At 38.0% G+C, this 14,256-nt stretch overlaps 1 protein-coding gene across 1 annotated transcript; it reads left to right on the top strand.

The window, feature by feature from the left end:
• The first annotated feature begins 2,259 nt into the window (after positions 1-2,259).
• wnt8b (wingless-type MMTV integration site family, member 8b) lies at positions 2,260-13,643 on the top strand. The gene is made up of 7 exons (XM_042010808.1): positions 2,260-2,916; positions 3,676-3,709; positions 4,499-4,637; positions 5,303-5,428; positions 5,518-5,660; positions 6,882-7,942; positions 13,633-13,643. The coding sequence occupies exons 1-6, from the start codon at positions 2,846-2,848 to the stop codon at positions 7,449-7,451; spliced, it is 1,083 nt and encodes a 360-aa protein (XP_041866742.1). The 5' UTR covers positions 2,260-2,845; the 3' UTR covers positions 7,452-7,942; positions 13,633-13,643.
• Positions 13,644-14,256: the final 613 nt, after the last annotated feature.

Raw genomic sequence — 14,256 nt, 5'->3', positions numbered from 1 at the left:
TCAATGTGACAGCTTAGACAACTCACTTTGGCCAGTCAGACCATTTCAGCTCAGTCACTTCCAGACTTGTGTAATCTGGGTTTGTTAACTAAAACCTGCTGCTGCCAGCGGCTTTATGTGAATATCTGAGGTCATTTCTATAAATAAGCATCAGCTGTTTTTGCAACTTTTAAAGAGCAATTCTCTTTAAAAGGATATTTTGTTGTATAGATGAGGGCAATTTTTTATAAAAACTTAACCTGTTGTGGGGTTTGGATTATTTTCCTGATTTAAGTTAAAACCACATTTTTATTTTATTTATTTATTAGTTTTTTATTTAAAAAAAAAAAAAGAATTTGTTTTTATTTATGTTTTACTTTTTATTATTACTATTCTGTAAAAAACCAAAAAAAAAAAAAAAAAAAAAAAAAAAAACACATTTTAAGAATGTTTTACAACAAGTTTTGGACTAAAAATATTATTCATAGAAGAGTATTTATGTAAATGTAAAGTAAGACAAATAAAATGAAAAATTTTACAAATAAATCTTTTAAGGTTTTCACATCTGGCGGAAAGTAATAGCTTATTAAAATCTTCTAAGAAATGTTTGAAAAAAGTTCAAATTAAATCTCATTGATTTGTGGAACTGTAACTTATATTGAATAAATTGTAAATTAACAAAAATGTAATTCTTCTGTAAAGTAACTTTGAGGTGGAGGCTTTAAAATTAGCCCGTATGGGTTTTCTGCCTCTCCCTGCACTTGTACTGTTTTTATATAAATAATTTTTGTATTATGTCTTTTAACACGTGCCAAATAAATAAAAAAGAAAAAGAAAAAAAAGGTGGTGTTATTTATCATTTACTTAAGTCTTTTGGGTCGTTTCTTTAATTAACTGTTTGGCTTCTTAATATCTTGAAAAGGATGATGCCTTCATGCATGCTGTAAATAATTTGTTGTCAGCTGTCAAACTAATTCATCAACTAACTAATGTTTGGGTAATGTAAAACATGTTTTATACTGTTTTGTGCCTCGTATGCAAAGCTTAACTTTTAATCAATTACCCACAATTAAAAGAGGTGATCAAATTAACAGAGAAGATAAATAAAATGATATGAAAATATCAAATACAACAGATCTTGCTCAGTTTTTGCGTAGTCTCCTTGAGGCCACTGCTGAGCTCTTAGGCCTCCAAAGGACACAAGATTTCTTCTTAAACCTTCCCAGATATAATCTTTACTGAATATTCCTAAGAAGTTCTCAAGGTGCTTTAAAAGTTTAAAGCTGCCTAAATATTCAACAGGGAAATAAGTAGTTTAACTATAACAAGAAACCAGAGATTGTGACTAAAATAAAAAGAAAAACAGATTTTTTTTTGTCTTCTTCTAGAACTCTTGAAATTAAGGTTGGAAAAATTTGATCAGAGAACCCGTTGCAAGGTTTAAATCTAATAGTCTAATCTAGAGATGATTATTCTGGATTTATTCAAAGTAAAATGTTTGTTTGCGCTAAGCCTACTAAATAATTCCACAATTTCATCTCTCCAAAATAAAAAAAAATGTTGCTTGATTGTTCCAGAAACTTTAAGACATTAATAAATGAAGACGACCACATTAGTAGCACTTTAACTTCAATAAATGAACCTAAAATGTGGGGATATGTGAAAAAAATCATTTATCATTTATTTAAAGAAAGAAAAAAAGGGCTAAAACAACAGGATGGTTCTTGCTTTTGTTTCATCTTGCTTGTCAATCTCTTTAAATCTTAATCCAAAAACATCCCTCAGAAGTCTCCCCCTGCAAATAACTTTTTTTTTCTCTAATCCTAATTTGCACACAAGAAGATTGCAAAAGGCCAGCCTGAGCCAAAGGAAAGGGACCTAAAGGTCAGACGGGGTTCTCGGGGAATAACCCTTCATCAGTGTTTGGAAAGGACCGTCTGGATTAGTGATGCAAATGGTCCTATATCTGATTAATGGCTTGGCCCAATCCATCTTTTATTTTCTTCGTAGTGGATCTTCAGTTTAATTATTTAATAAAAAAAAAGAACAGTTAACTTGTGGGGGGGGAAACAAAGTTACTCCAGTAGGTCTATCACAATGCTGTCATCTCCCAATAAATAATTTCTTGTATGGCCTATGCCTCAGCATGGAAGGTTTATTTTTCAGTGGCTCATTTATTTGTAGAAATAGGTTTTTTATAATTACTATCACCAGTTAATTACTTACAGTGGGCCAGTTTGTGATGTGAAATTAAATGATCAAAAGGCCGTGTGGCGACTGTTCCTGCATGTCTGTCTGAGAGGGTGATATGCGCTGATTCAATCACACCTTCCTCAAACCATGAATTACTTCCTCAAGAACAAATGGTTCGGTACAATTTTATTTGTTGCCCCATCAAACTAAGAATCCATCATTCAGAGGACTATCTTCCACTAATCCCAGACAATCAGTTGAGCGTTAGATAATTTAAACACCTAAACTTTTTTTTTTTTCTGGCCAGAAATACAAGGGATCAATGTTACACTTTTCCTATAGGATTAAATAGATCTTCCTTTGCTCTTGAATGGAGGCAGGGAACCTACTGTTGTCCGGCCCTGAAGGCCCAGGGTGCCCTTTTGATCATTTCAGTCTCTCATTGGTGCAATACTTCTGATTGGCCAAGAGACTAAGAAGGGGGAAAATCTTTAATTAAGCAGATAATCTCTTGTTGGGACAAGAGCAGCTCCATTTCAGAGCCCCCTCCTTGAATCTTGATAGCTCCTGGTGAAGTTTCATGTGCTGGTAGCTCAGTTTCCTTTCCATCTTTGTGCTGTCTACAGGCTTGGGACGAAGCTTTGAGTTACCTTCAGCACGCTCACCTGTCAGGATGTTTGTGCACTGGGAGGCTTTCTATTACATTTTCATCCTCCTGACTAACATGAGATTCTACTGCTGCTGGTAAGTCTGATTTTCTATAGATTTTTGCCTTGAAGATGCTATTTTCCAATATATGTGTAGGCTAAATATCTCTCGCAAGGCTAAATAATAAAAACTTGACTGAATTAGATGCATGTAAACGTGAACGAACAAAGAACTTTTTAGTTCTTATTGATTTATCCAGAAAGTAAAGTGGCATTTGCAATGACTATATTTGCTCTTAGATAAATGTAGCTTTTACGTTGCTTATTTTCTGGACAATTTAATGGCCAACTTTTGGGTTGCCAGACTTTGAAAATTCCCCTAAATTGATTGCATAAAATACATGCTTATTTCAAAAAACGGCTGTAGATGACCTGTACTACAGCCATTAATTTACAATCATTCCTTCTCAACAGTCTTTACTGCTCAGATGGGTTCTGGATTTAAGACATTTATAACTGACCTTTTAATAGCTACAAGGTAAATATGACGATTTGTGACTGTGTGGAGCCCATGCGTCAACTTCTATAAATGGATTATCGTCCTCTATGGCATTTTAAATATTACAAATTAATTGTATGGACACCAACCATTGCCTTTGTTTAAGCATTGCCTGCAGTGTATCTCAAGCCTTACATTTCTGAAAACAGGCATTCATCGGTATGGTTCACTGAAGTTTGGATGCCCATTGGTGTCACAGTTTAACATGTTCCGAAGCGTACTAATGAGAGATGTTAGCAGAGGAATTTGTGAAGGACATTGAGCTTCCCTGAGTGAATAAGCTGTCTCCTTTTCCAGGTCAGTGAATAATTTCTTGATGACTGGACCCAAGGTAAGCCAACTTTCTTTTGATCTTTCCTCCTCTCTTTTTCCCAAAAGAGTCACAGAGAGAAACCATAGTCCTTATGTTAACACAAGTGTATTGACAAGCACCGGTATCTGTCTGTATGTAACAATAACACTAAATCAGTGATATTCTTGGCCTTTTGTGACCACCCCTTGGTACACTTGACCTTATTCAGAGGCTCTGTGTATCCAAGGGTTGAATGTGTTAAGAAGCAAGGACAGGCAATGCTGTAGTGGGTGGCCATCATTAGTGAGCTGGGCCCCTGTGAAAGAGGTGGTACTCCATCTCCCTGAAGGCCACTTGAGACATATTAGTTATATTATCATTCATGCAGTCTGAACAAGCAGTGGAGCAGCAGGTGAAAGCCATGGACAGAGCACATTGATCTGAGATAGCTCAGCGATTCATTGTTTTCACCAAAGAAACTTTAAAAGTAAAACAATGTCCAAGGTCAGTTTGAATTAGTTGTCATAAAACTTACAGGTGTCGTTATGCAAATCTCCAAAAGTTTAAATCTCTCACTGATTTAAATTTAATACGGATTAAGAAAACTTCTGCCAGAAATACCCTCCCTTTTTCAACAGGTAAATATTCCTAAAATAACACACTAAATGTTATGATTAAAGTCAAATATGTGAGTGTATGAATGCTTTATGTGATCTACCAATATTGACATAGGTTGCCCGTGTCTGATTCAACTGATCTATATCATGCCATATATATATATAAATATATATATATATATATATATACATACATATATTGCTGCTTTAGGCATACCTGATCTATTCGAGCAGTGTGGCAGCAGGAGCTCAGAGTGGCATAGAGGAGTGCAAATACCAGTTTGCATGGGACCGCTGGAACTGCCCTGAGAGAGCTTTACAGCTGTCCACGCACAGCAGCTTGCGCAGTGGTAAGTCTAGAGTCACCAGAGACTGCAGCCAACCTAAGCGCCAGCCCAATCATCTCTAAACAGCAAGTAAAAAGTGTTGTGTTTTTGTGTTTGTATTTGGGAGGGGATCCTTTGTAAGGTAAACATTTGCTCAGGAGAAAGGGAAAAAGGGGGGGGGGGGGGGTTGACAGGCAAAAATAAAGGTCAAATGTGTTAAGCCCTTTATTTATGAGTTTCTGAAGGAACTAGAAACATGCAGTAAAAATATTTAAGAGATTAAACCTTCTGATTTTGACTTTTACTTCATGTTAATATTAAATCATCAACAGTCCCATTGCATTAGATTTAAAAGGTAAAAACCTTTGCATGATGCTCCATCAGGTCTAAATGGGTTAATTAAATTTACTGAAGAGAGGAGGAACAACATGATAAATACATTTTAGGCATTTATAGCCCAGGAGGTAGTGATCATCTTTTATTTAGAAGATCATTGATTCAATTACCAACTTTATACTTGGCAGTTTCTTGGCAAGATACTGAACTCCCACATTTCCTTCCGTGTTCTCACTTATAAGTTGCTTTTGAGCATCTGCTAAGTTAACATAATGCAATGTAACATTTCTTAATTCATGAAATAATAAATGCATGAGTTGAAACAAGATGCTTAACAAGCTCTCTGTTGACAGCAAATCGAGAGGCGGCGTTCGTCCATGCCATCAGCTCCGCTGGGGTTATGTACACCTTGACCAGGAACTGCAGTCTCGGAGATTTTGACAACTGTGGCTGTGATGACAGCAGAAATGGACAACGAGGTCAGAGAATTACTCAAATCTGTACATTAAGATTCAATGCAAACAAGCAGTGTAAAAGGTAATGGAAATATATATATTTTTTCTCTTAGGTGGTCATGGTTGGCTCTGGGGTGGCTGCAGTGACAATGTTGGCTTTGGTGAGGCTATTTCCAAACAGTTTGTTGACGCCTTGGAGACTGGGCAGGACGCTCGGGCAGCCATGAATCTCCACAATAACGAAGCTGGGCGCAAGGTACAGTAGGTGCTCTTGATTTACTACATCAACTTGACAATAAGAGACGAACCCTCTGTATAAGAGAAAGTGCAATTATGTCAAGTCAGTGCCTTGATTTGATTGAAGTGTTTAGACTGGGTGGCTACTTGGTTGAAATTTTCAAAAACTCTCATGGCCCTCTATCTGATTGCTGAGTGTAAAGCACCCTTTCAATAATTTTTCCCTTCTCCGAATTACATTGAGTGTGCCACCCAAGCATCCCTTTCACATCGCTAAAAGTGAGGTGCCACTCGTCCTCAATAATAACAGTGTGTTCGGTGTACCAGAAGGGCCTATTTACCAGTGCTGAATGCACCTTATGACAATACCTCAACTCAAGAATCTCAGATCACTGGTGCAAGCTTAATTAGAGATCCTGGGGAGCCAGACATTGCACAGCATTCTGTATTATTCTGCTTTCTTAAAATAAGTGTTTAGCTTTATTCTTGCAATAAGGATCCCACATTTATGTTGGTCTTTGTTTGGCCCTGAGGGAGTCTGAGGGGACCACAGGCATGCAGCTGAAGTGCTTTTTGTTTATAGTGCCTTTGCTCCCCCCTGTTGTGCCTTGGGATCCCCATGGCACCTGGAGCATCATTGTAACAGAAAAAAATGGAGATAGAAAAAGAAAGAAACTCCTTTTTCATTTCTCAGCTCAATGGAACTCTCCATTGGGCCCCCCCCACACACACAAGAAAACATGTTGATAATGAACATGCTAAATAAATACTCCTATTTATTCTGAGAGGACAATAAGACTCGATGTGAAACTCTGATTCAGCCTCATGTCAGCAGAGTTCATCCCCTCCTCACGAAAAAAAAACGTCCCTTTTCAACTGACAGCTGTTTAGTGTTGGTTAAAGTCAGAAAACAGTGAAGACAACAAAGAAACTGCTATGGACCTTGGATCTATCTTCTATTCAGGGTATTCACTCCTTTTATTTTTACTTAACTGGAACACTTTAAGAATACAACTGATTAATTTGACAACACGTCAGTCAAAAGACAAAAGAGATTTCCAAGACTCACTTGTATGTGCACTTTTATCAACAGATATATGAACACAATCACAATTTTTTATGTTCTTATAGGTTGAGACTATTTTCCATATGAAAGTCCAGTGGAATCATATTTTTAAACAAAATAACCTGGAAGTAAAATTGTCAAAAAGTAAGTCTTCCCTTCCGGTGTCTACTGCAGGCTGTGAAGGGGACCATGCAGAGGACATGCAAGTGCCATGGGGTGTCAGGAAGCTGCACGACTCAGACCTGCTGGCTGCAGCTGCCAGAGTTCAGGGAGGTGGGGAACTACTTGAAGGAGAAGTACCACAGGGCTCTGAAAGTGGATCTCCTACGAGGAGCAGGGAACAGCGCAGCCAGCCGAGGAGCTATTGCTGAGACCTTCAGCTCCATATCCCGTAAAGAGCTGGTTCACCTTGAAGACTCCCCTGATTACTGCCTGGAAAATCGTACTCTGGGCTTGCCAGGCACGGAGGGCCGTGAGTGCCTGAAGAAGGGCAAGAACTTGAACAAATGGGAGAAACGGAGCTGCAAGAGGTTGTGTGGAGAGTGTGGGTTGGCTGTTGAGGAGCGCAAAGCTGAGATGGTGTCAAGCTGTAATTGTAAATTCCACTGGTGCTGCGCTGTGAAGTGTGAGCAGTGCAGAAAGACAGTGACCAAGTACTTCTGTGTGAAGAAAGGGGGTCAAAGGGGAAGGAATGAGAGCGCTAATACCCGCCAGAAGAACCTCAGACTGAGGAAGAAGCACTGAACGCCTTCATCGATCCACATGAACACATCACATTTGTAAAATTGCAGCTTCTGCCTGTATCCAGACTGCAGGAAACTCGTGTTCAGGACAAAACCTTTCAGACCATCTCCACTGACTGCTTTGTATTTAAGGTTAATGACAGGAATGAGCAGTCATATGATAGAAGAGATGAGCTTTTACAACTTGGTAGAGTTTTTTTTAAAGCATAAATGTATTTAAGATATATTTTTATATTTTTTTGCAACATTTTGAAGAGTCACTGGGCATTGAAAGAATGTGTTTTTTTCTGACTTTAAAATGGTCTAGATCTTTATTCATTCTCATACTTAGATAAAAACCCAGGAGAAATTCTTGGCAGTTTAAAAAGTGATCTGACTATTGTCTAATGCTACAACTGATTATTTTTTTTTCTTATGGCCAGCCTTGCAGTTATCTTTATGAATTTCATATATTGCTGGTAATATCCCCTTATGTTTTCAGCCCATTTTTGGGTAGAGTTTGCTCTCCCATCATCGTGCTTGGCCTGACTTTTGCTGCCCTATTGATGTATTTAATTGTACATAAAATGAAGCACTTTGTACTGTACATTGTTAATTTATTGCACAGCATTTTCTAGTTTTGCTTTATTGTTAGCTGCCTTTTTAGTTTCTTTTCTATTAAAATGTAATGAAAGAATAATAAATCCTTTAATCATGTATATCATTGAGCCTGAAGAATGTGCTCATCCTTTAGCATAGTCTTTGTGACATCAATACCTCATGGTTTGGAGTAAACACAACCTTACTCTTCACATTGCTCCCTCTGGGGTTAAGATACTCTATGGACAGCCAAAAAGAAAAGAAAGCATCCCAACGCACTCTTCCCTCCATCACGCCTTTCTCAATTACGCCTCAACAAATACCTCCCGTTCTCCTCTTCATCATGGTAATCCTCAAAGAGCGCTTGGAAGTTTCTTCACTGTTTAATACTAGTTTAATTAACTTTGTCCAGACAGAGCAGGACTGCGGGGGTGGAGGGCATGAGGCAAGTTGCCCTTAAAAATCATCCCGCCTCTAATTTTGTATGCTAAGCTCCTTTTTCACGCTGCACCTCCTTAGGAGTTGGGGAAAGAAATGTTGGGAAAACTTTGGGTTGCCTGTGCAAGGCTTCCTGTGGCTGTTTTCTTTCTGGGCCCACCTATTTGGATCCTTTCACTCTTCTAGGGCCTTCCTTTGCTCGATTTAACAATGAATGCAGAGCTAATCAGCTCTCTCGGAAATGCACCACTGTCGAGGAAGGTAATCCCTTCTCCTCTCCTCTCAATGGGCTGTCGCCTTCTAAAGGACTTTGGGAAAAGGCTTTGCACAGATTCACACTGTTCACTCAAAAGAAGTTAGTTCAAGTATTGTGCCCAAACAAGTAAGGTTTATAAACACATGCTTGCCAGGATACTCACCCCACCTGCAAGAAGTGCCAGGCCCAGGCAGACTAGCACATGGCAGCCGAAGCCGAACCCATTCAGATGAGAAAGGACATGAAAGGGGAGATTAGAGGTCCCATTGAGAAGGGGGCGTTCATTTCTGCACCTTCCTCCTTTTACCTAACAAAGTGTCAAGGAAACACCTTGTTGACATCTTATTTACCAAATAATGATCATAATCAGAACTCCTCTCTTCTGTGATGACCCCTGTGGGCTGACTGGATTGCTCTGTCTGGCAGGCAGCAAAATCTGCTCACCAACAAAAGATTCAGCATACCAAGTTTTAGCCCTGCAGCTTTGTGGACTTTTTGCAAATTGCTGTGTTAGGGAGAACAAAAAGGCACAAATAACAAACAAAATAACAACTAAAAAACAAACATTAGGACAAATATTTTTAATTAAACCACTTTAAACTATCTATATGCACTGCAATGATTTACATTTGTGCTTTTTCTTCATGATGTTGTGCAGGGATTCTAAGGTTTGCTGCCCACTGACACATTTAAAGTACACAGCAAAACCAGAAATCATCTAATGTGTGAGAAAACTGAGCATGAAAAACATGACTTTAATAAAGTTCAGCTTTACTGTTTCAGTGAAGATCAGTTGCGCATCAGCAACAAAGATAAAAGGCCACGCTCTAGTAGGCAGATAATACTGTGCTTAACCTGGAGACCTAACGTCAGGTGCTGGACAGCAGGTTTGGCTGAAAAAAAGCAATAAGAATTTTGCTTTGAAATTATTAAAGCTTACAGGGTGTCAGAGTACCGATTTTACCCTGGACTGATTAGCAAACAACTGAACCCTGGGGGTTGAGGTGAGTGGCAGGGCATACAGTACATTACCTACGGGAAACCAAGACATCCAGGCTGAAAAATACACAACCATAAACCATACAGATATGATTTGTTGTGTTTGTATTCTCCCAGTGTATGTCTTGTAGATAGTTTTGACAATAATGCATTATTTTAACTTTTTATTGCGTAATTTTGAGTTTTAGTTGTCATTTTGCTTCTCATTTTGGTTGTTTGACTTTGAGTTGTTTTTTTCCTTAGTGGTTTGTAATAAATGTTGGTTGTTTTAAATCTGTTTGTTACCACTTTGTTTCTTGTTGTGGTCATTTTGTATTTCTTCATCCACAGAGCCACTCAAAACCTTGGACATATCAAACAATGGGTGGGTCCAAACTTGACTGGTAATGTATGTTTCAGCATTTATACCTCACCTCTGTCTCTTATTTGTTCATTGCATTTGTTTATCATCTTTCTGGGACATGAGGTAATTTACAATAGCAAGTACATCATTTTCTAGTATCACTTACAACCGAGGTAACTTAAGCAAACATGTTATCAGTTATAAGATTTCATTTTATGAGCTCTAACAAAACAAAGTCATTAAGTTTTATGGTTTTTAGTCTTTTTCATGCCTTGTCCCTTATACTGGCTGATGGAGAAAGCTATTTCCACTTGTATCCTCTGTGCAAAGTCTGAAGCACCTGATTGTCTTTCTAGATTGTGAAAGACACACAACATCCTCAATGACATCATTTTAAGAGGGGAGTGTTGAGGCTCTGACTGGTGGTTATATGGCGAGTTCTATATCTCCTGCTCACTGATTTGAGTGGATAAACAGTTCTCTTGTATCCTTTTTTAACCTTCTGAGGTTTACACTCACATTTTTGTTTTACTTAAGTGATTTCCTTCCTTTTGGAGCTATGTGCAGACATGCACTTCCATAGTTATATTGCATGGGAATTTAGTCTATTTCTGCTGCATAAAGTATAATAACTATAATTTTATATACTCAAACAATGAAATACTATTGTCCTATGATCTATTGGCCCACAGCTTTTGTCCATTCAATGATCTCTGCGCTCACTTTTTGTCTGGCTCCCCATTTCTATTTATTTTCAATTTAAAAAGAGTCCTATGATTATTTTTTAAGCATGGTCTGTGTCACTCCCTTTTCTTTGATTTTTCTCATTCTGTCTGTCATTCCATCAAATGCTCTGCCACACACTTGCAAGAGGAGGAGGGAGTGGGCACTGGATGAAACAAATGTGAAACAGCACATAATGTTGATCATGATTCAAACACACAATTTGCCCCCCCTGCAGGGAGGGACACGACCTCTGACTGAGGGGTCTGAACTTCCGTCTCTCAGGCTGGGCCTGCCATTTCCAATCTGTGATAACATATGAGCGCAAGGTGACAGGGAGAACGGTGACACTACAGAGGAATGGTGGGATTTTAGGCAGTTTGTCAACAACTTTAATGACCAGTTTTAGCTTCTGATCTGAAACACAACAGATTAAATATGAAAGACTTTTTTGCTACAGTTCTGTAGTTTATCCACCACAGTATGCTGTCAGAGTCCGAGTTTTGTTTAGAGGCAGAATTAAATACCTTTTGTTTGGATGAAAACTCTAACTCCATTACACATGACTTGGACAAAATGTTACAGAAAGGGGACTGATATCTCTCAAGACATCAAGTGATAATGCAAACAATTAAAGTTGGGAAAACGACTTATAATGCTTCAGAGAATCCTTCACTAATAGGATTTATGGCTTAAGGGTTTTGGACCTACAACACCTTGAGGGGCGAGGGTCAGCGTGAATGTGAGAGAAAGCCAACACAGATGAGTACAGATCAGTGGTACATCAATAGTGCTCTGATTAGGACAATTCTGTGAAATTTGCAGTTGCCATTTGACAATTAGTCAGCAGTTATTGCATTACATAATGTATCTCCAGCTACCTGCTGCTCCCAGTCCTTGTGAAACAGTTATTTGCAATAGTGTGACTTTGCTTCATCAGCTGTCTATCTGATGGGAAAAGGACAGTAGTGGTGTCTGGGTGTGTTTCTATTTGCAGGATTGAGACAGATGTTCAGCCTCCTGCTTACATGTATCTGCAAAGAATGAGGAGGTGGGGGTGTCATCAGAGGGATCAGCTCAGTTCAGGTCAGCTCACTGATCTGCACAGGAAACTCCAGGCATGGGAACCCACCAGGGAGCCCAAACCAGTCCCTGCCGTGAAAATGTGCTGATAAATCCTGACTCGAGAGAAAACATTCAAGACCTCCAAGGATTGCTGCTCAATCAGTGAATTGAAATTATGCCTATATGTTGCTTTAAAATGTTATCTTAACAAAGTCACGCTCATAATGATCAAAGTGATTGATAAGATGAATTCCATCTACAAACCACTCTCAAAACCACTGGGATTTTTGGAGCATGGCTCCATCAGCTAATCAGTCCACCGAGCAAGGTACACGGTGTGTTGCTTTCTGCTGTCTCATGAAGAACGATTGCCCTGTAATCAATAAAGTAATGCTGGGGCAAATGATGACCACAGTTTGATATTGGTTCAGGATTTTAGCTGTGTTTGCTCAGCCTTCAGTTGCCACATTTTCTCACAGAAAAAGACATACAGAGAGGCAACTTTAATGATTAGAAATATATTACTGTGTCCTTTATTCACTCGAAATTTTTTGGCACTTTGGTTTTTGCATGAAAATGCCGTTTCATCTCTATCATCTCTATTTCATCTCTATGAAAAGGTAACACCAGAAAAATGACCTAAATGTGAAAAATAAAAATAGTGACCCATGACCTGGACACATGAGGGCACAGTGGCCCATGGAGTTAAAAGGCCCCTGGTCTTGTAGCAGAAATATAATAATAATAATAATAATAATAATAATAATAATAAAACAAGAATGGGATTCAAAATGAGAAATGATGCGCAAATTGGCACAAAATGAAAACAAAGTCAAAATAAAGGGACACAAAATGACCAAAAATACATAAAGAAAGGCAACAAAAAGATGTGAAACGATCAATGTGATACAAAAGTGCCTAAATGATAACAATAGACAAAAACAAACAAGGAAATTAAAAAAATATAAAAAATAATAACAATAAAATGTGGCCTAAAAGTAGAAAATAAGGACACAAAGTGACCAAACAGGGACAAAAATGACCAAAATGGGACAAAAAATATTATATAAAATGGGCACAGATATGCAATGAAAGAAACAAAAGAAAATAAAATGTAACATGAGCTAAACTGAGGGCCAAATAATTAAAATAAAACAAGGGGAAAAATATAATAAAAAGGACACATGGCGATACAAAATATCTGCAAGGTAACAATTTGGTGATAACATGAATTTTACAGCATTTTAAGGTTCTTTTTGTTTTATGTCTTAGTGCGCTGGTCCTCAGTAGAATAAGTGGGAAAACATTCGGTGCAATATTCAATACCCACTTAATCCCATTTAAGAAAGGGCAAATGGAGCCATCCGCTAACATTGTGTGAAAGCAGAGCACAACATGGAAAGATACCCTGCCTACCCATCACAGTGCTCAGGCATCAGCTGTTTCATCTCCTTTTTTACCCTTGTAAAGGCCAGTGCTTTTTTAGTTCTTATTTTATTGATTTTTATTTAATTTTTTTGTGGCTGATCTCAAATTTGACCTGCTGCAGGTTTAATGTCATGGGATAATATGTGTCATCTCTGCCTTAAATGTGATGGAGTAGAACATATGTACATTGTGGTGCACCTTAACTCTTTGAGTCCTATGGCTATGTTTAGGTCTCTGGCATAATGGCATACCGATATGAAATGAGTCTCTGCAACCACAAGGTCTATTATAGTACTTTTGGACAGATGTGAGACTTGTTAAGATGTGTAAATATCAGTATATATGTAACAGATGAAAAATAAAGGAAGGTAGTAGCACAAATAAAAACGTTTCAGACTTGCCTACAAAACAAATAACATACAAACAAACAAAAACTCTTTGAGGATGAATGTTTACCTCTATAATGATGCTTTAGCTCTAAACCTCTATCAAATCGTAGATATGTGAACTCTATCTGCAAAGGTCAACTGTGACAAGTGAAGTAGAACAAAACTGAAAAAGATTTAGTACAGACAGTTCAGGTGAGGTCTCCAATTTAGCCATCTGGCACAGTTTGTCACTATCTGTCCTCAAAGCCCCCATTAGAAGGACCTCATGTTTGGTTAAAACCAGTTCTTAAATACAATGTTGGGGGTTGTAGTTAGATTAATTAACTACTTTGTATTTTGGGTTTATCACTTGCTTTTTTTTTAACTGATCTTGTTTATACTGTCTGAAGCAAAATTACAACATTGCAGGTTTGAATCTGTCCTTTTTCTTGAAGGAAATGTAAGCATAGGTAACTTTTAATGTGTGATTACTCAAGCAAAACAACCATGGTGCAATTTATTTATCATTTGTAAGTAGTGTATAAACACGTCATAGCTTAAAAGACTGTGGTGTAGATGAAAGCAATCACCTGTGATATATTTTGTA

This window comes from Melanotaenia boesemani, chromosome 16 (assembly GCF_017639745.1).
Source record: "Melanotaenia boesemani isolate fMelBoe1 chromosome 16, fMelBoe1.pri, whole genome shotgun sequence".
Classification (NCBI taxonomy): Eukaryota; Metazoa; Chordata; class Actinopteri; order Atheriniformes; family Melanotaeniidae; genus Melanotaenia; species Melanotaenia boesemani.
Note: the sequence above shows the minus strand (reverse complement) of the source record. Positions and strands in the feature narration are given on the sequence as shown.

Bases quoted from the DNA above. Each gene is read 5' to 3' on its own strand.
- wnt8b (XM_042010808.1), top strand. From the start codon at position 2,846: ATGTTTGTGCACTGGGAGGCTTTCTATTACATTTTCATCCTCCTGACT. The intron at 2,917-3,675 runs GTAAGTCTGATT...CTCCTTTTCCAG, and splicing joins ATGAGATTCTACTGCTGCTG to GTCAGTGAATAATTTCTTGA. The intron at 4,638-5,302 runs GTAAGTCTAGAG...CTCTGTTGACAG, and splicing joins GCACAGCAGCTTGCGCAGTG to CAAATCGAGAGGCGGCGTTC.